The sequence below is a fragment of the Nomascus leucogenys genome, chromosome 2 (assembly GCF_006542625.1).
Source record: "Nomascus leucogenys isolate Asia chromosome 2, Asia_NLE_v1, whole genome shotgun sequence".
In the NCBI taxonomy this organism is placed as follows: domain Eukaryota; kingdom Metazoa; phylum Chordata; class Mammalia; order Primates; family Hylobatidae; genus Nomascus; species Nomascus leucogenys.
The window spans coordinates 120,732,858-120,753,190 of NC_044382.1; the positions used below are offsets into that span (position 1 = coordinate 120,732,858).

At 37.1% G+C, this 20,333-nt stretch overlaps 1 protein-coding gene, 1 non-coding gene and 1 pseudogene across 9 annotated transcripts in view; 2 read left to right on the plus strand and 1 right to left on the minus strand.

The window, feature by feature from the left end:
• APC (APC regulator of WNT signaling pathway) overlaps positions 1-20,333 on the plus strand; it is a 139,511-nt gene that overhangs the window by 65,393 nt on the left and 53,785 nt on the right. For all 8 annotated transcript variants that reach the window (XM_030817639.1, XM_012505383.1, XM_030817647.1 and 5 more), the window contains 2 exons: positions 2,579-2,687; positions 7,786-7,899. In XM_030817639.1, coding sequence (XP_030673499.1) covers positions 2,579-2,687; positions 7,786-7,899 — 223 coding nt within the window. The remainder of the gene's footprint in view (positions 1-2,578; positions 2,688-7,785; positions 7,900-20,333) is intronic.
• LOC100586224 lies at positions 4,520-5,345 on the minus strand (annotated as a pseudogene).
• On the plus strand, positions 5,364-5,470 carry LOC115831827. Its single transcript, XR_004027315.1, has one exon. It is a non-coding gene; the product is annotated as a U6 spliceosomal RNA (small nuclear RNA).

Below are 20,333 nucleotides of genomic sequence, written 5' to 3' on the forward strand. Positions count from 1 at the left end.
TGTCTTTAGTCTGCCTTTTCTGAGGGATGCTACCTCATAAGCAGGGGCTTCCTTTCTTCCCAATCAGTCTGTCACTATTAAGGTTGCCACATAAGAACAAAAGCTTATTTCTTATTTTTTAAGTTGCTTCTCAGTAAAGGAAAATACATTTTAACAAGAACAGAAGCTTCCACATACTCACATTAGTACTCACTGCTAAGATTCATTCCCATATTTGCTAAGAAACAATAATCAAGCAGAACTTTTAAAGTAGTAATAGTATCAGAGTGGGCAACATTTCTCTATATGACCAAACTCCAGAATCTATAACAGAAAATATCTACAAATCGGACTGCATGGAAATCAAAATTGTCTACATGGCAAAACGTTACAGTTGACCTTGAACACTTCATGGGTTGGCGTACCCACCCGCTACATGCAGTCAAAAATATATATATAACTTTTGACTCCCCAAAAACTTTACTGATTGCCTATCTATTGGCCTGAAGCCTTACTGATAACATAAACAGTCAAGTAACAAATATTTTGTATGTTATGTCTATTATATACTATGTTAAGTTCGAGAAAACATGTTATTAAGAAAATCATAATGAAATGGAAGGAAATTCATGTATAAGTGGACCCATGCAGTTCACACCCATATTCAAGGGTCAAGTGAGTAAAAAATGTTAAAAAGACAAGTGTTAAGTTGAGAAAATTATATGCAGCCCAACAACTGACAAAGCACTATTATTTTTAATATAGAAAAGGTCCTACAAGTAAGAAAAATCACAGAAAAGGAAATACAAATGGCTTATAAACTCGAACAAAATGTTTAATCTCACTCATAGTAAGAGAAATCAAATTAAAACCAGTGATACACCATTTAAAAAAACTAGACACGAAAAAGCAGAAAGTTGAATTAAACACTTCAATTGGTGATGATGGTAGCATAAATTGGTATAACGTCTCACAAGGGCAGTAAGTTAAAAATTTATATATTCTAGGAATTTCTTTTACATAAATGCGTGTATATGTATGAAATGAGGTATATCTATAAGGCTATTCAATGCAGCACTGTTTATAATAACAAAAGATTAGAAAGGCCCTAAGTACCACCAACTAAGAGTTGGTTGTAGTGTATCCCTACATAGATTTATGAATACTAGGGAATTCTTGGAATATTATGTAGCTAACAAAAAAAATACCTAGTATAGATTGAGCATCCCAAATCTGGAAATAGAAAATTCTCCAAAATCCTAAAGTTTTTGAGTAACATGATGCTCAAAGGAAATGCTAATTAGAGCATTTTTGGATTTGAGATGCCCAACTGGTAAGTATAATAGAAATATTCCAAAATCCGAAAACACTTCTAGTCACAATCATTTTGAATAAGGGATACTCAACCTGTGCCTATTTGTGTTCTGCAAGATCGATTTTTTTTTTTTTTTTTTTTTTAATTGTAAAGGAGACTGTTGCCCAGGCTGGAATGCAGTGGTACGATCTCAGCTCATTGCAGCCTCGGCCTCCTGGGCTCAAGTGATTCTCCCAGCTCAGCCTCCCAAGTAGCTGGTACTACAGGTGTGCACCACCACACCTGACTAGTTTTTGTATTTTTTTGTAGAGATGGGATTTTGGGGCTTGGGTTTTCATCATGTTGCCCAGGCTGGTATTGAACTGCTGAGCTCAAGTGATCCACCTGCCTCGGCTTCCCTAAGTATTGGCATTACAGGCATGTGCCACCACACCTGGTCCCTAGGGTCAATTTTTAAGTGAAAAAAAGTTGCAGGACAACATATACTATAATAATATGCTACAATTTATATTTAAGATGTACATATAAGTATGCACATATGTCCTTGCATTTTTATAGGATACTCTAGTAATATACATAAGAAAATTGTAACAGTGGTAGCTCTGGCAAAGAGCCACATGGAAAGAGATAGATTATATTCTTTTTGTACCTCTTGAGTTTTATCCCTGTAACACTCTTACTGTGCATTTATGTTTATAATGCTCAGGTATGCAGTATCTTAGTACAGATTGCTATGGAGAACACCATCATTTGGTGTTCAGATTCCAAACTAAGAAGTTTCTCTCCGTCACAACTTCCTCTTATTTCAAAATGATGGTATATTTCTTATTATTTTGGCTGCTGTGAAGCTGAAAGCCACATCAGTGTCCAAAGTAGTAGCTTCCTATATTCTAGGTTTGTTTTCTGGTCATCATTGCTGCTTTTCTTAATTCCTTTACTATACTTTTTATTCTTATACTAATTTTGAATTTTGTTATATCTGTGTCTTTTCCCTATCATTATATTCTTAGACTATAAATATGAAGAAAGCCTTTAGTGAAGTGTAAGTATTCTTTTAAGGATGATTACCAGTTTATTTAGAAAAAAATGTTCTTTTTAATACTCTAATTTTAATGACTGTAATATTCTAAGTCCTCCCTTTAAAAATTGAAATCAATGTAAATTTTTTGAGTAATTCATTATTAACACTTTAGGTAGAGAAGTTTGCAATAACAACTGGTGTAAGTATTGCTCTTGTGCAGTCTTTATTAGCATTGTTCAAATGTACCTTTTTTTAAAAAATAGGTCATTGCTTCTTGCTGATCTTGACAAAGAAGAAAAAGAAAAAGACTGGTATTATGCTCAACTTCAGAATCTCACTAAAAGAATAGATAGTCTTCCTTTAACTGAAAATGTAAGTAACTTGGCAGTACAACTTATTTGAAACTTTAATAACTTGATATTTTAAAGTACCTAGGTAATCCATTAAAATTCAGGATAACTGAATCTATGGTTATTTGTAAATTGTAATATGTTTTACCCAACTTTAGGCCTGAATATACCCCTCATAGTTAATGAATTTTTGTTTGTAAAGTTGATAAAACTTTATTATGCTCAAATGTTTTATTTAAAGCTCTTACTTAGAAAATCTATAAAGTTTGAATTCTAGAGGACCTCAGGGTTCAACTAGGCAACTAGTTTTTTAATTCTGTGTGTTGAATTGCCAAACATACTCTATAGAAGTATTTATCACCATCTGCGTATTTTTTGTACTGTGTTACAGGAATCATGCCAAATAGTTTTTGCAATAAAAATAACTCTGAAAATATTCTAGATGTAAATGCCAATAGCTATAGCACAGATATTAGCATTTTTGCAAACACTGAAGTTGGTTTGTTTTGCAAATATAACTGTTTTAAAAATTTTTTTAAGGAATATAAAACTGTTGACCATTGTCCACCAGTGTTCACAATAAATTAACAGTATGCAGTTGAATAATGTTCTGATTTACTGCAAAGGGTTGTTTTTCTTGGCCTCTGCTGAACCAGTAAAACATATACTGAAAAGATCGAACCTACATGTAATGAATGTGTTGGAGTAAAGAAAAAACATGCAAGTCAGTAGTTTAGATTACAGAAGTTTGTTCACCAGTTTATGGCAGCTGGTCCTAAACTGCCAACAACCATCTGATTAGGTTTCCATGAGCCAAGTCTTAGACATTCCATGAATCATGACCTTTTAGTCAGCGTAACACAGGGATTTCAACTTTTTGTTAAGAAATGACTCAACGTGGCGGAGGCTTACGCCTGTAACCCCAGCACTTTGGGAGGCTGAGGAGGGTGGATCACTTAAGGCCAGGAGTTCGAGACCAGCCTGGTCAACATGGTGAAACTCTGTCTCTGCTAAAGTAAATACAAACATTAGCCAGACGTGGTGGTGCATGCCTGTAATCTCAGCTACTTGCGAGGCTGAGGCAGGAAAATCACTTGAACCTGGGAGACAGAGGTTGCAGTGATCCAAGATCACGCCACGGCACTCCAGCTTGGGCGACAGAGCGAGACTGCATCTCAAAACAAAAAGAAAAAATAAAAAAAAAAAAAGAAATGACTCACCAGAGGAATCTTTAAGTGTCCATTTAATTGTCTTGTTTAGCTAATTAAAATACACTAGGATTTGTCTGGTTTCCTCATCTGGATGTTGCTGGCAATGGTAAAATTTTTCATTTTAGAAATTTTGCAAACCATTGCATTTATAGATATGAATTCTGATATGGCTGCTTTTAAATTATCCAATTTAAATTGTCCAATTAATTAAAATCATTCATTTAACTTGAAATGTATGACTTCAGGAAATTTTTCAATTTAACTTGAAGTGATTTATTTTTCTTAGATTGCTCAGAATGATGGCATTTCAGAAACATTGGATTACCTGTGATTTTTGTTTTGGTAAATGTTTAAAAACAATAAAAAAGGAAAACATTTATGTGTGCATATTCTATATACACACACACACATGAAAAACAAAACAAATAAGAAACCCAGAATGGTCCTTAGGCATATGAGAACAGAAGTTCTGATTGAGTAATGGCTTTGGAAATTTCCCCTAATATATTTAGAAAAGCTGTTCTTTCATGCATTGGATATAATATACCATGGTATCTAATTTTTTTTTCTGATGAAGGAAGCAACTACAGAAAGCTTTTATTTATTTGTTCAAAGTAACCAGTGCTATTAATGCAAAAGAAAATCCACAGCAATTCTCCCAATACTACTTTAAAAACAAACATACCAAACTTGATTTTCATTAAAATGTAGTTATTTCTTCACACTAGTAAATCAAAAACCAAGACCCATATAAAACAGTGCCAACAATTGCTATGCTTCATTTTCTGGACAAGAATGCCAAGTTAGTTTCTGTTTATAAAAAGCAGTTACAATTTGAGAACCCTTCATATTTGCCTCTTTTGCCAGCAGCAACTCTGCCTAATCTGAATCCTTCCTTTTCATGAGAAACAGCAATTCTCCACTACTGTCTGTGGCACCAATTACTCCTTCAGGATCAAGACATCTGGCAAAGCCTTTTGGTTTGTCAGCAGCATCCCTTCTTTGATTTACTGTCATCAGATTCACTGTCAGATAAAGATTTTCTGTTCGTGTCATCTTTTTCTTGACTAGTTTTTTGAGAATTAAGAAATGCTTCAATTAACCCTGAACAATCTGAATTTTCTTTAGGTTCCCAAGGGTTGTCAGCATCTGTAAATCCCTCCCACTTAAGGAAATATTCCACTTTCCCATTCACTACACGTCAGTCATACATTTTCCACCACAGATTCTTCTGGCTCTGCCTCTTCATCTCTTTTACTCTTTCCATTGTATTTGTTTCCTATTTTTTGCAATGTAGGTTTATTGGAGGCCATTTTTTATTGCAGACTTGAGGAGCTGATATTCACCACCTCCAAGCCGCTCTGGGTTATAAGTCTGCGGCGTTCTGTAACAAAAAAAAATCTAATCCTGTCAGCCTCTCCCTCTCCCTGTCAATGATTTTATTCATGGGGTGGCACATATAAGAATATTTCTCAAATACATTTATAGTGGCCACGTCAGCAGCGCATATCCTAAAACTGCAATGATGCAGAGGAGATTAGCATGGCCCTTGCTCAAGGATGAAAAAAAAAGAAAAGAAAATTTTATAATCTCAAACAAGACTACATATTTCAGCTATTATCTATAAATATTTCACGTAACTTTTTTTTTTTTTTTTTTTTTTTGAGATGGAGTCTCGCTCTGTCGCCGAGGCTGGAATGCAATGGTGCAATCTCAGCTCACTGCAACCTCCAACTCCCAGGTTCAAGCGATTCTCCTGCCTCAGCCTCCCACATAGCTGGGACTACAGGCGCGTGCCACCATGTCCAGCTAATTTTTTGTACTTTTAGTAGAGACGAGGTTTTGATGTGTTAGCCAGGATGGTCTCGATCTCCTGACCTCGTGATCCACCTACCTTGGCCTCCCAAAGTGTTGGGATTACAAGTGTGAGCCACCGTGCCCGGCCACATGTAATTTTTTAAAAGAAAATAGACTAATTAAAATATAACTTACTCTCTTAGCTTAAATTTTTCATTTTCTACTACTACTTTGAGAGACCAAAATAGACAAAAAGGTAAAAATTGAAAGAGAGAAAACCTTTTTGAAAACATGTAGCTAGCTAGATTTCCTGAGTGGACATTGGCTGACAGGAGGTGGAACTGGAAGCTTAAGTGCTCACTCTACTGGAGTAATCATTCAGGGTTTTGAGAGAGAGAAAGGATCCCTTTTTCTGACAGGGCCTTAACATGTTAACACTTAACAGTGCTCCTGGGAATTAAGGAGCACAGATAGTGAGAGAACAGTTATTGAAGAATTGTTAGCCTGTGAGGATTAGGAATTTTGGGGGATTTGTTGGGACTATAACTTTTATAAAGAAAAATACCAAAGTGTAGTTTTGCTTACCATTAACTTTGGTCATTAGAGAATACACAAAATCCAGAATTCCACTGTCTGCATGAAGTCAGGTTCAGTAAAGAGCTTAAATGTACGTGACAACTCAAGAGTATTTGGTTACTATCTGAAACAAAGATCAGTTGTCAAGTTAATTATTCTCTACTAATTTATTAAGTAGATCACATTTATTTAATATGATATATAAGACATTATCAGGGACCATTGGCAACATTAGCAAATTTAAACTCTGCTTGTATTTTATAACTATTTTTTAATTTCACAAATTTTGCATTTATGTTGGGAAGCCAAGTTAATGAACACTTTATGTGGAAATACCTACTTATCAAAACATTACTGAAAACATCAGATCTAAACCACATTATTGCAACATACTGTGTCATGTTCAATTTTTTTTTTTTTTTGCAGAGAGGGTTTGGGAAGTGGAGGACTAATAAGTGGAGTTACAACTGGCTCAGTAGGAATAAGAAATAACATGCAGACTATTTCATCTCTATTGCAACCCATAATTTGGGTATGCCTAAGGGAATACATTCTGCATATGAATGTCATCTGTATGTTGCAAAGGGAAAAGGGTGAGAACTAATCTAACTACAACTGACAACACAATGTGGAGTTCTTGGACCAGAGTGCTATTCTGAGTCAGATACATGTCATACACAGTTTTCTAAGGGCACACAGAAAATCTATAGCATTTCCTCATTCCCTTCCTGGCCCATTATAAGTCTGTTACCTATCATTTTATTTAATCAGCTTTTATTACCTTTTGGGCATGGGTTTATAAGTTTCATTACCTTGTCCTTTTAAAATCCTGTTGCATGCTTGGCAGTTATCACAGTCCTTGGAATTTTAATTAAAGGGTTAATAAATTTTTGAATGAGTTATCACCCATTCCGAAGAAGTACCTCTTTTTATTTGTTTCAACTTTGCTTTACTTTTCAATTTTTACCAAAGTCTGTGTTGACTTTGTCCACTCTATTTATGATTATCTTTCTTACATGTAGGCTTTTTCTTATCCCATATTCTTCATTTGATTAATGGGAAAGTTATCTCTATTTAATCTGTATGTATATAGTAATCCTTACCTTAAGTTGAAGTATAAGTTTAAGAATGATGGACTTGTTTCTTGATATTTCTATGTTGTCCACATTAATATGCTAGTATTTAATAATTAAAAGTAGTGCCTCTTCTGTAGAGAAGAGTCATAAGGCAACTGAATTTAGCCTCACTCTAACTGGACCAATTATATATTTTAAGTGAAATAAGCCAATCTAATTAAAGCCACTTGTGACTTTGGCAAATAAGTGTTTGAATTCCATATCACATCAGGGATCCAGATTGAGTCTGACACCTATAATCAAATTTAAACACTCCTTGGAGTAAAAAATAATTTTCTCATGCACCATGACTGACGTATTTGCTTATTCATTTTCTTTATTGGTACTTATATGCTTTTTTGCTTTTGCTGATTAACGTAAATAAAAGATATTGATACTTTTATATTATTTGTGGTTTTAGTTTTCCTTACAAACAGATATGACCAGAAGGCAATTGGAGTATGAAGCGAGGCAAATCAGAGTTGCAATGGAAGAACAACTAGGTACCTGCCAGGATATGGAAAAACGAGCACAGGTAAGTTACTTGTTTCTAAGTGATAAAACAGCAAAGAGCTATTAGGAATAAAATGAATTACAGCTCTGTTAATATTGATTAAATTTTATTAAAGACATTTATAAGGCTATCTATATTTTGGCTCTATTTCAAAATAAGATTTATCATGGCTGCTGAGCAACATAATCAATATTGACATAGTTGTGTCTTTACCATATTCATTTCCCCTGGTACTGTTCTGTTCTGCCTTGGAATTATAAGGGAGAGACAGAGTTAGATGGTGGTCTTCTGGTAGCTAATAACTAGCTTCAGTTCTCCTTTGAGATTTTTACTTCTGTAATCTAAGACTGTATAAAGTTATTCAGAACATGTCACTGCTCTTCAAATTGTGCACTTAAAAAACCCTCATTCAAGGATAATAGGAAGGAAACAAAGAGAATTTTAGGAGAGATTAAGTAAGTTGTATGGAGAACATTCCCATATTTCTACCCTCAGTGTCAAGAAAGAGTATTAGCTAGCTTGCTATTAAGTATTTTTAGATATTATTGAATATAGCCTTTTTATATTCAAACAAGTTTATGACTGACTAATTTTTTAAGCCTGAAGAGGCCTTGCAAATTGCCTTATCTGTTTCAAAACTAGCAGGGGTTGTTGTTTTCTTTTTTAACTTTTGGGACAAATGGGGAGGAAAACATTTAAAGATTTTCTTTAAGTAAATATTAATAGCAAATAAAAGCAGAGACCAACATTTACATGATAATGATACACATACATTTTTTATTGTATAAAACATATTAAATAGTTTTAAAATGGCTAGTGTAGGATATTTTACATTCCTTGAAGTATAGTCTTTATTTTTTATGTGACGCTTCCTAAACATAAAGAATTTTTTTTTTCCTTGAGAAGGAGTCTCACCCTGTTGCCCAGGCTGAAGTGCAATGGCATGATCTCGCCTGCAACTTCCGCCTCCCAGGCTCAAGCAATCCTCCTGCCTAAGCCACCTGAGTAGCTAGGATTACAGGCGTGCGCCACCATGCCCAGCTAATTTTTGTACTTTTAGTAGAGATGGGGCTTCGCCATGTTTGCCAGGCTGGTCTTGAATTCCTGACCTCAAGTGATCCACCCACCTCAGCCTCCCGAAGTTCTAGGATTTAGAGTCATCATGCACAGTGTATTAGTTTGTTTTCAGGGTGCTGATAAATACATACCCGAGACTGGGCAGTTTACAAAAGAAAGAGGTTTAAGAGACTTAACAGTTCCATGTGGCTGGGGAATCCTCACAATCATGGTGGAAGGCAAGGAGGAACAAGTCATTTCTTACATGGATGGCAGCAGGCAGAGAGAGACTGACAGGGAAATTCCCATTTTTAAAACCACCAGATCTCATGAGAATTATTTACTATCAAAAGAACAGCACAGGAAAGACCCACCCCCATAATTTAATTATCTCCCACTGGGTCCCTCCCACAACACATGGGAGCTACAAGATGAGATTTGGGTGGGGACACAGAGCCAAACCATATCAGCCAGCGTAAACATAATGTATATTCTGTTTTGGAGTATGGTGGTAGGCTAAGGTGCTACTAAAACACCAGTACCATACTACATTTCGTAGTCCATACATGTTAGTTTCATAATGAGGTTGGGGGCTTAACTAGTGTGTGTGTGCATGTGCATGTATGTGTACATGTTAGTTATAATACGTGTATATAATATATTGTTTTTTCTTACCTTCCCTCTTGCCCCTATCCCAGTCAGAAAGATTCGTGACTTGAATGTCAAAAGTAAAACTTTAAACCTTTCAGTAGAAAATATACATAAGTATGTTTCTGCTATTAGAGTAGGAAAGTATTTTTTTTTTTTTTTCTGGATCAGTGATAATAACTCAATCCTCTATTTGACAAAGAAGAAGGAGAAGGAAGAGGAAGAAAAAGAAAGTGGGATAAAGGATCAGAAAGGGAGGAAAATAGAAAAAATTAGAGTATGACTCCAGGGTAGACCTGTTTTGTTGTCACTGAGTTGGTTGGTTGGTTTGTCTGTTGTATTTTTCATATGTTTCGCCATGTTGGCCAGACTGGTCTCGAACTCCTAGCCTGAAGTGATCAACCCGCCTCGGCCCCCCAGAGTGCTGGGACCACAGGCGTGAGCCACCACGTCCAGCCCCCACATTGCTTCTGGCCTCCGTGGTAGACCTCCCAGATGGGGCGGTCGGGCAGAGGCGCTCCCCACATCCCAGACGGGGCGGCCCGGCAGAGGCGCTCCTCACTTCCCAGACGATGGGTGGCCGGGCAGAGGCGCTCCTCACTTCCCAGACGATGGGTGGCCGGGCAGAGGCGCTCCTCACTTCCCAGACGATGGGTGACCGGGCGGAGGCGCTCCTCACTTCCCAGACGATGGGTGGCCGGGCAGAGGCACTCCTCACTTCCCAGACGATGGGTGGCCGGCAGAGGTGCTCCTCACTTCCCAGATGTTGGGTGGCCGGGCAGAGGCGCTCCTCACTTCCCAGACAGGGCGGCCGGGCGGAGGCGCTTCTCACTTCCCAGACGATGGGTGGCCGGGCAGAGGTGCTCCTCACTTCCCAGACGATGGGTGGCCGGGCAGAGGCGCTCCTCACTTCCCAGACGATGGGTGGCCGGACAGAGGCGCTCCTCACTTCCCAGACAGGGTGGCCGGGCCAGAGGCGCTCCTCACTTCCGAGATGATGGGTGGCCGGGCAGAGGCGCTCCTCACTTCCCAGATGGGGCGGCCGGGCAGAGGCGCTCCTCACTTCCCAGACGCTCCTCACTTCCCAGACGATGGGTGGCCGGGCAGAGGCGCTCCTCACTTCCCAGACGGGGTGGCCGGGCAGAGGCGCTCCTCACTTCCCAGACGGGGCGGCCGGGCAGAGGCGCTCCTCACTTCCCAGACGATGGGTGGCTGGGCAGAGGCGCTCCTCACTTCCCAGACGGGGCGGCCGGGCGGAGGCGCTCCTCACTTCCCAGACGATGGGTGGCCAGGCATAGGCGCTCGTCACTTCCCAGACGATGGGTGGCCGGGCAGAGGAAAGTATTTCTTAAGAAAGACTTAAACCACTAATGATAAAAGACCAATAAGTTTACTGTATTAAAATTAAGAATTTATCTTCAACAGGTACCTGAAAGAAAGTGAAAAGATAAGTTACAAATTGGGAGAAGACATTTATTACCATATAACTGGCAAATAACTAAAATCAAGAATATATAAATAATTTCTAAAAATATATTCCATTGTACATTTAGATTTAAATTTGAGGTTTTCATGGAATTATTTTAAAATGTTAGGTTTATTTGTGTCAAAAAACAGAAGTATTACTTTGGTTTATATGAATTTGCATTTTTAGAACATGAATATATGGGATACTGTAGACGTAAGTTAGTTTTTCTGTATCTGTTAATGTGAGCTTTTTTTTTTAGAGAGAGATCCTTAAAGAACAAGATGTGATGGTAGTTGTAAAAATTCTTGTGCTATATAAATATAAGTAGGTGTATTCCAGACAGTTTATATCCCTGAAGAGAGGTTAAGTTGAGTTCTTTCTTGGCCATTTTGTTCACATAAGCGCTGATATAGTCATTCTTATTTTATTCTGGAATGTAGTATTCTTCATTTTGGTAGTTAATATTCTAAGGAAATTTTATTCTGTATTTTGAGAAACATACACATTCATTTATTCTGGAAATAGTTATATGAAGGTTAAGGTTAAAGAAATTGTAAACAAGATAAAAAGGCAAATAATGGAAATGTTGGTAGAATATATAAGAGATTTAATATCCCTACTCTACAAGGATCACCTACAAATCAATTGAAAATGGTCAACCATGCCAGGCATGGTGATTCACACCTGCAATTCTAGCACTTTGAGAGGCTGAGGCAGAAGGATCACTTGAACCCAGGAGTTCGAGACCAGCCTGAGCAAGATAGCGAGACCCTGTCTCTGCCAAAAAAAAAAAAAACAGCTGAGTATGATGGTGCACATCCGTAGACCTAGTTACTTGGGAGGTTGAGGCTGACGAGGATCCCTTGAGCCCAGGAGTTCAAGGTTGCAGTGAGCTATAATCTTACCACTGCACCCAAAAAAAAAAAAAAAAAAAGAGAGAAAGGAAAGAAAAGAAAGAAAACAGATAACCAAATAGCGAAATAGTCAGAAGATGTGAATAGTTCCATCAGAAAATTAAGTTCAAGTGTCTAATAAACAATTGTGAAAAGATGCTTAAACATCACTACACATCAGGGAAATGTAATATAAAATAAGATACTATATTTTTTTTTGCCTATCGATAAGGCTGCCCGAAACTGTATGATTTGATGACATGCAGTATTAGCAAGGGTGTGAAAGTGAAAACATCATCTACCTTTAAATCTTTTTTGTTTGTTTTGTTTTGTTTTTTGAGACACAGTCTTGCTCTGTCACACAGGCTGGAGTGCAGTGGTTTGATTTCACCTTACTGCAACCTCCACCTGCTGGCTTCAAGCGATTCTCATGCCTCAGCCTCCTGAGTAGCTGAGACTATAGTTGTGTGCCACCACACCCAGGTAATTTTTGTATTTTTAGTAGAAACAGGGTTTCACCATATTGGTCAGGCTGGTCTTGAACTCTTGGCCTCAAGTGATCTGCCTGCCTTGACCTCCCAAAGTGCTGGGATTACAGGCATGAGCCACCGCGCTCAGCCAACATTGTCTACCCTGTTCTTTTAAGAATAAATTGATACATTTTTGGAGGAGAGTTTGGCATTATTTGCCAAAATTAAAATGTCTATGCTCTATGACCCTGCGTTTCTATAGGACTTCTAGGAATATGTTCTGTACAGAAATACTTACTTTAGGGCAGAATATAGATACATATTTTAAATTATTAAATGAATAGTATGCAAGCTCTTATAAAATAAGATACTGAGAATAGTGGGAATATGGTGGCCGAAGCACCCCTTTCCCTCCTAACTCCCTGCTTGGGTGATTGAAGAAGTGAAACAAGAACGGCCCTGGAAGAGGAGATCTCAGGAGGGTCTGAGGCTGTGAGAAAAAATATGGGATCTCGTTTGCAAGGGGAAGGAGTAAATAAGAATTCCAAATAAAATAAGAATAGAATGAAAGTTTTTAAACATAAGTATTACCACAAACCAGAAGCAAACCTTATATTAAGAAAATAGTGACTGAGTGAAATAGCTCAGGCCTGTAATCCCAGAACTTTGGGAGGCTGAGGCAAGAGGATCGCAAGTTAGCAGTAGTGTTGGCACACAACTGTAATCCCAGCTGTCTTAAGGAATGCTGAGGTGGTAGGATTGCCTGAGCTTAGGAATTGGAGGTTGCAGTGAGCTATGATCTTGCCACTGCACTCCAACCTGGGTGACAGAGCAAGACCCTGTCTTGAAAAAGAAAGCAGAAATAATGAGGTAATCATTGTTGCTATCATTAATATGTTTGAGTAGCTTGCTGTCATCACTCTTATTTAACTTTGTTTGATAGGCTTGACTAATGCAAGTAGAAAAAAACAAAATAAGTGTTATGAATCCTACACTATTTTTGAACTAGAAAGGAAGAGATTAAATAATTATTTGTAAATGATGTGATGGTTTGCCTAGAAAAGCTATGCAAAATGAACTAAAAAGCATTTAAACTAGTAAGAGAATTTAGTAAGGTATCTCGAGTTAAGATACATACAAAAATCAGCAATAACTACCAGTTAAAAGTGGAAATGGGGGCAGGAGGACCTGTTCACAATAACAGGAAAGTTTAAAGTAACTAGAAAAAGCCTGCATAAAGAAAAACATAAAATTGTTGAAGGACACTAAATTTTTTGGAACCTAGAAAAATGATTATAAAGTTTATAATGCAAGAATTTCCAAAAACATTTATGAAAGAACGCATAATTGAAGATTTACCTTAGCATTTGTTAAAATTTACTGTGAAGATGTTGGAATAATCGTAGTATGATAATAGCACAGGAATAAATTTAGGCAAATGATAGAGACTAGAAAGAGGTACAAGAATATTTACAACCTTTATATGACAGAAGTTACATTATAAATTTTGGATAAAATGGTAAATTACTGAAAAAATTATATAGGTACAACCAATGACCTATTCAAAAGATGAGAAATTAAACCCTTACCTCACATCTTAAGAAAAGTTACAGGTTGATTAACTATTGAAATGTGAAAAATAAATCTAAAATTAATAGAATAAAATACAGACAAGAGATCTTCTTAAATATGAGTGGAAACTCAAAAGCAATAAAGAGGAAGGAAAGTTGGGATTTATCTCATAAGATTTTAAATCATTCATTGCACAAAAGATAAATTAGAAAAATATAACACATAAAGGGGAGAATGTTAATATCTGTAAAATACAAGAATTCCTACAAATTAATAAGAAAAAGACAACCCTGTGTTTTTGTTTTGTTCAGAGAGGGGGTCTTGCCGGTTTCCCAGGCTGGAGTGCAGTGACCATTCACAGGAGCAATCATAATACACTACAGCCTCAAACGGCTGTAGCAACCCTCCTTCCTCAGCCTCCCACTTAGTTGAGACTTTAGACGTGTACATCACACCTGCCTAACCCAAGTTTTTTAATGGACAGAGTATGTAATAAGGCAATTCATTAAAAAGATGGCAAATGACCAGTAAAACACAGATGACTAGTAAATAATTTAGGAAAACTCAAAATCCACTTTTGCCAACCTATGTGAGATTGTTAGTCTCCAGGTACTTCTTAACTGCATGGTTATTTATTTATTTACTCTTCATTGTTCAGTGTGTATTTGGTCACCTAGTATGGTGGTACTTACTCTTCCATAGGCATGTAAGCAAAGGTTGGAAAAGTGCACATCAGTTTGTTAATAGAGCTTACTACTGGGATGTGGGAATTGGTAGGGTGAAGGTGTAAGTACACCTCTATCTTGCCATAATTGATGATACTGTTTAATATAGTTTATCTCCTCCCTAGGTGATGGACACTTAAGTTGATTCTAATTTTTCAGTTAAAAACAGCTCTGATAATCATACTTATTCGTGTCTTGTAAACAAACATGCAAGAGTTTCTCTAGGTGAGGAGTCAGCAATCTTTTTCTTAGAAGGCCACATAGTAAATATTTAGGTTTTGTGGACCATATGGTCTCTTTTGCAACTACTCAACCCTGCCTTTTTTTTTTTTTTTTGAGACAGTCTCACTCTGTCGCCTAGGTTGGAGTACAGTCGTGCAATTTTGTCTCACTGCAACCTCCGCCTCTAAGGTTCAAACGATTCTTGCACCTCAGGCTCCCAAGTAGCTGGAATTACAGGCGTGCACCACCACGCCTTGCTAATTTTTGTATTTTTAGTAGAGGCGGGGTTTCACTATGTTGCCCAGTCTGGCCTCGAACTCCTGACCTCAGGTGATGCACCCACCTCAGCCTCCCAAAGTGTTGAGATTACAGGCGTGAGCCACCACTCCCAGCCTCAACCCTGCCTTTTAACAAGAAAGCAACCATAGATAATTTATGAACAAATGGGTGTGGCTGTGTTTCAGTAAAACTCAATTTACAAAAACAAATGGCTTAGTAGGCCCTAGTTTGCTGACTGTTGCCCTAGGATATATATCTAAAAGCATAATTACTGGTCATAAGGTATGAGTGTTTTGAATTAGTGTTTGCCAAATTGCTCTTAAAATGATCTTTTTAGTTTACATTCCTAATAGTAGTATGTGAGAATTCTTGTTTCTGTATGTCTTCTCCATCACCTGTGAGTCAAAATGTGTAATTAACAATCAGTGGGCAGTGAAACATTTTGTCATCTTAAACTTTGTATTTTCCTGAGCTACTGAAGTTGAATCTCAAATATATTTATTAGATTTTGGGGTTTTCTAAGTTACTTCTTCATATCCCTTGATCATTCCCTTATTGTTAAATGTCTTGTTTTCATGTGTTTGAGAGATGTTTTAATATCCTCTTGATACCAATCCTTTGTAGATAATATACATCTCAATTCCTCCCCACCAAATCTGTTACCTGCATTAGCCTCATAACAAAAATAAGCTTTTATGATAAAGCTAAATTAATTGTATTGCCAGATTTGTACATCTTTTCCTGTACTGAAGTCGTAAAGGTAATCTTCTATTAGCTCTTTAATTCATCTTGAGTTTGCTATTATGTATGTTGTGGAGGCAGGAATCTAACTTATGTGTATATTACTTCTATATGTGTGTATGTGTATTATACGTGCACATGATTTATACGTGTGTATATATAGTTATGTATAGTCATACATACACATGTGTACGTACATTTATGTTGTTAACGGAATTTCTTATTATCATGTATTGGATACCGCACTAGTTCTGCATCGATGAGTAACATCATCTCTTATCACATACCAAGTTTATATATGCTGGATATTTCTGGACTTTCTTCTGTTAGTCCACTTTAGCTTCTCCATGCCTGCACTGATACCACATTTTTTATTTGCTGCAGTTTTATAAATCTTGATACTCAGTTGGGTGAATCCTTCTTTGTTTTTAAAAATGTAGTATTCTGCCTTATTACTCTGTCATTTAAACTTTAATGTCAGCTTCTAATTCACATAAAAGCTTCATGGGCTTTTGATTAGAATTACATTAAATTTATAGATTAAGGAGAAGTCAGACCTTCATAATATTTAGTCTTGGTTGAAAGGATGGACTCTGGAACCAGACCTTCTATATTCAAATCCCAGACCTGCCACTTAGCAACACTGTGATCCTAGGTAAATTCTCTGCCTCAGTTTTCTTGTCAGTACAATATAGATAGTGATAAACTGTAAAATGTGAGGATTAAATGAGTTGATATATGTGAAAGCACTCAGAACCTGGCACATAGTAAACAAATTATTAGGTATTGTTGTTAATTTTATATCTGTCTATTTATTTAGGCTTTATTTTATATCCTTCAATAAGGTTTTGTCAAATTCTCCACAGGGGTCTTACATATCATTTAAAAAAGTTATTCCTAGATATGTTACAGTTTTTGTTGCTATTATAAGTGAGAATTTCTTTAAGTATATTACTAAATTACATTTAAGTAAAAAGTATCCAGCAGTCTTCCTGAAATACTATATCATCGCCAGTTTAAGATTCTATACACTGTCATATTGTTCGCAAATAATGACAATTTGTTTATCCTTTCCAGACCTTATAGCGTTTTTTCTTTTGTTGTATTGTGTAAGAACTCTAATACATCTTTGAATGGAAACAATGATAGTGGTTTTCTTTTTCTTGTCTTGACTTTAAAGAGAATTCTTCTAAAATTTCACACTTAAGTGTGTTGTTTACTCAGGGTTTTTGATACGTGCCCTTTATCAAGTTAAGGGATTTACCTTCTATTCTAATTTGTGGAGAGTTATCCTGAATCTGTATTACTATTGCATTTTTTTAAAAATCACTTTTTTCTAAAGTCATATCAAGTCCATATGAACAGTTTATTAAATATAATTTCACAAATATTCTTGTCATATAGAAAAAGGAAAGAAATACTTAGTGGTTAAGCATCTTAATCCAAAAATCCAAACTGTAAAGTGCTGCAGTGAGCATTTCCTTTGAGCACCATGTGGGTGCTCCAAAAGTTTCCTGTTTTGGAGCATTTTGGGTTTTGGATTTTTGTATTAGGGATAGGGATTAGGAATACTCAAGGTGTAGTGGCTTCTTCTGTTTTCATATTAGAAACAGAAGCACAAGGAATGTCAAGTCAGAAACCATCCACCTCACTGGACATCAAGACATAGACATGACCTCAGTATTTAGTGAGATACTGGCAATATGGAAATGTAGTGTAAAATGGAGAGGAGTAGGAGATATAAATTCCTATTTTCATCCTCTGAATATTAAAATTTTTTATTTAGGACTGTATTGATGGAAGGGAGCTAATTATATAGAAACTGATTATATAGAAAGGGAGGAAACAATCAAATTTAGAAATCCAGTAATTGTATGTAGCTTGGTTGTTTCTCTAAAGCTAGGAAGTATTTGCCACCTGGTTATAGAAATGATCACTCATCTTTGCAATATCTTCAGAAAACTACCAAAAGTACAGGTACTTCTTCTTCAGATGGTTTTCATACTGTGAATTAGACACGGTAAGATTTGTTAATTAAAGAATATTCTTTTTTTTTTTTTTTTTTTTTCTATTCTTTTGAGACAGTCTGGCTCTGTCTCCCAGGCTGGAGGGCAGTGGTGCAATATCGGCTCACTGCAACCTCCGCCTCCCAGGCTCAAGCCATCCTCCCTCCTCAGCTTCCCAAGTCACTGGGACTACAGGCATATGCCCTCATGCCTGGCTAATTTTTGTATTTTTTGTAGAGATGGGGTTTTACATGTTCCCTAGGCTAGTCTCAAACTCCTGAGCTTAAGCAATCTGCCCACCTTGGCCTCCCAGTGTGCTGGGATTACAGGCCTGAGCCACGGTGCCTGGCCTGAGAATATTTTTTTACCTTAAGTTTACTACTTTCAGAATCATGATAGAGAATCAGCTAGTTATATTGTTAAAAAGAAAGAAAAGAGGGAGAAAATTAAGATAGGTTAATTTGGGACAGTGAGCACAGCTTCTTGTTTTATTTATTTATTTTTTGGGGGGGAGGGAGTTGTTTTTGTTTTTGTTTTTCTTTTGAGACGGAGTCTCACTCTCGCCCAGGCTGTAGTGCAGTGGCAGGATCTCAGCTCACTGCAATTTCCGCCTCCTGGGTTCAAGCGATTCTCCTGCCTCAGCCTCCCAAGTAGCTGGGATTAGAGGCACGCGCCACCATGCCCAGCTAATTTCTTTTTGTGTTTTTCGTAGAGATGGGGTTTCACTGTGTTGGCCAGGGTGGTCTCGATCTTCTGACCTAGCGATCCATCTGCCTCGGCCTCCTGAACTGCTGGGATTGCAGGCGTGAGCCACCGCGCCCGGCCAGTGAGCACTTTTTTGAGTTTTTCTGTTCTTTGTTTATCATAAGACTGGATAATAGCAGTAAACATTCTTACTGTGGTAGTAAAAAAAGCACGAAGGCATTGTATTTAAGTAAAACTGGATGTGATCAAAGAGTAAGTTTTATATGAATGTTTTATAACTGTATATATTTAAAGCTAATTGCTATAGTACTTTTATTATTTATCTGTTGGGGGTGATATTTGTTCCGAAATCTTTTATTGGTGGAGAACATAACTGAAAAATGTTTGGAAACTACTCCATCTAGCTTCTAACACACACCCCCCCTTATTGAAACAGCTTACTTTTATAATTTTTGATTTATCAATATTAGGTTGTCAATAACTATAGAATTATTACAGAAAATGGTACAACATTGTCAGTACTTGTTTTTAAAACCTATGTATTTGACTTGTGATGAACTAGCTTTATGAGAGATTTGCAAAGTCTTTATTCATAAGTGACTTGTTTTTTCCACTTCCACTAGTATTCATAAAAGTTAAAATGAAGTCTAGCTTAAAAAAACACACACAACATATTCCCCACATTGTTTCCATTCCATGTGGTTCAATCTGTAGTTACTGCTTTGTGACCACTTGATGGTCTCCATATAGTGGAAAAGCAAAAGCTCTATCCCCTTTATGATCCTGGTGTTGGAGATAAAAATAATGTTTAGCCACAGCTGGATATTAGGAAAGGCTGAAAAATACTACTAACTTATGACAGAAGTAACTTTGGGGAAGAGTTGGGCCTACTGTTTAAACTAGGGGTCCCCAACCCCCAGGCCACATGCAAGCATTACCACCTGAGCCCTGTCTCCTGCCACCATCTGTGGCTGCATTAGGAGCATGAACCCACTTGTGAACTGCACATATGAGGGATCTAGGTTGCAGGCTTCTTATGAGAATCTATCTAATGCCTGAGGACCTGAGGTGGAGCAGTTTTATCCTGAGACTTCCCCCGCCCCAATCAGTAGAAAAATTTCTTCCACGAAACCAGTCCCTGGTGCTAAAAAGGTTGGGGACCCTGATATTTATTAAAACAAATCAGATGTTCTTTCCCTTTACCAGTATACTATGTTTATATAAATTTATTATATTGTATTAATGTCTGGATTAATATAAAAGATTAAATGCAGGTGTAATTTTCTCTTTGTTGAAATATTTTTTGAGAATAAATTTTCACAATGTGTATTGTGTCAATTTTCATAATTCATGCAACATACAATTTGATATATGACTTATATTTCCACAGTTTTACTAAACAGTTCTGGAGATCTGTTGAATACAGTCCAGTGTATTTTAAAAAATTGAACTGACCCCAGGGCCGGGCACAGTGGCTCACGCCTGTAAGCCCACAGCACTTTACGAGGCCGAGGCGGGCGGATCACAAGGTCAGGAGTTCAAGACCAGCCTGGCCAATATGGTGAAACCCCATCTTTACTAAAAATACAAAAATTAGCTGGGCCTGTATTCCCAGCTACTCGGGAGTCTGAGGCAAAAGAATCACTTGAATCTGCAAGGCGGAGGTTGCA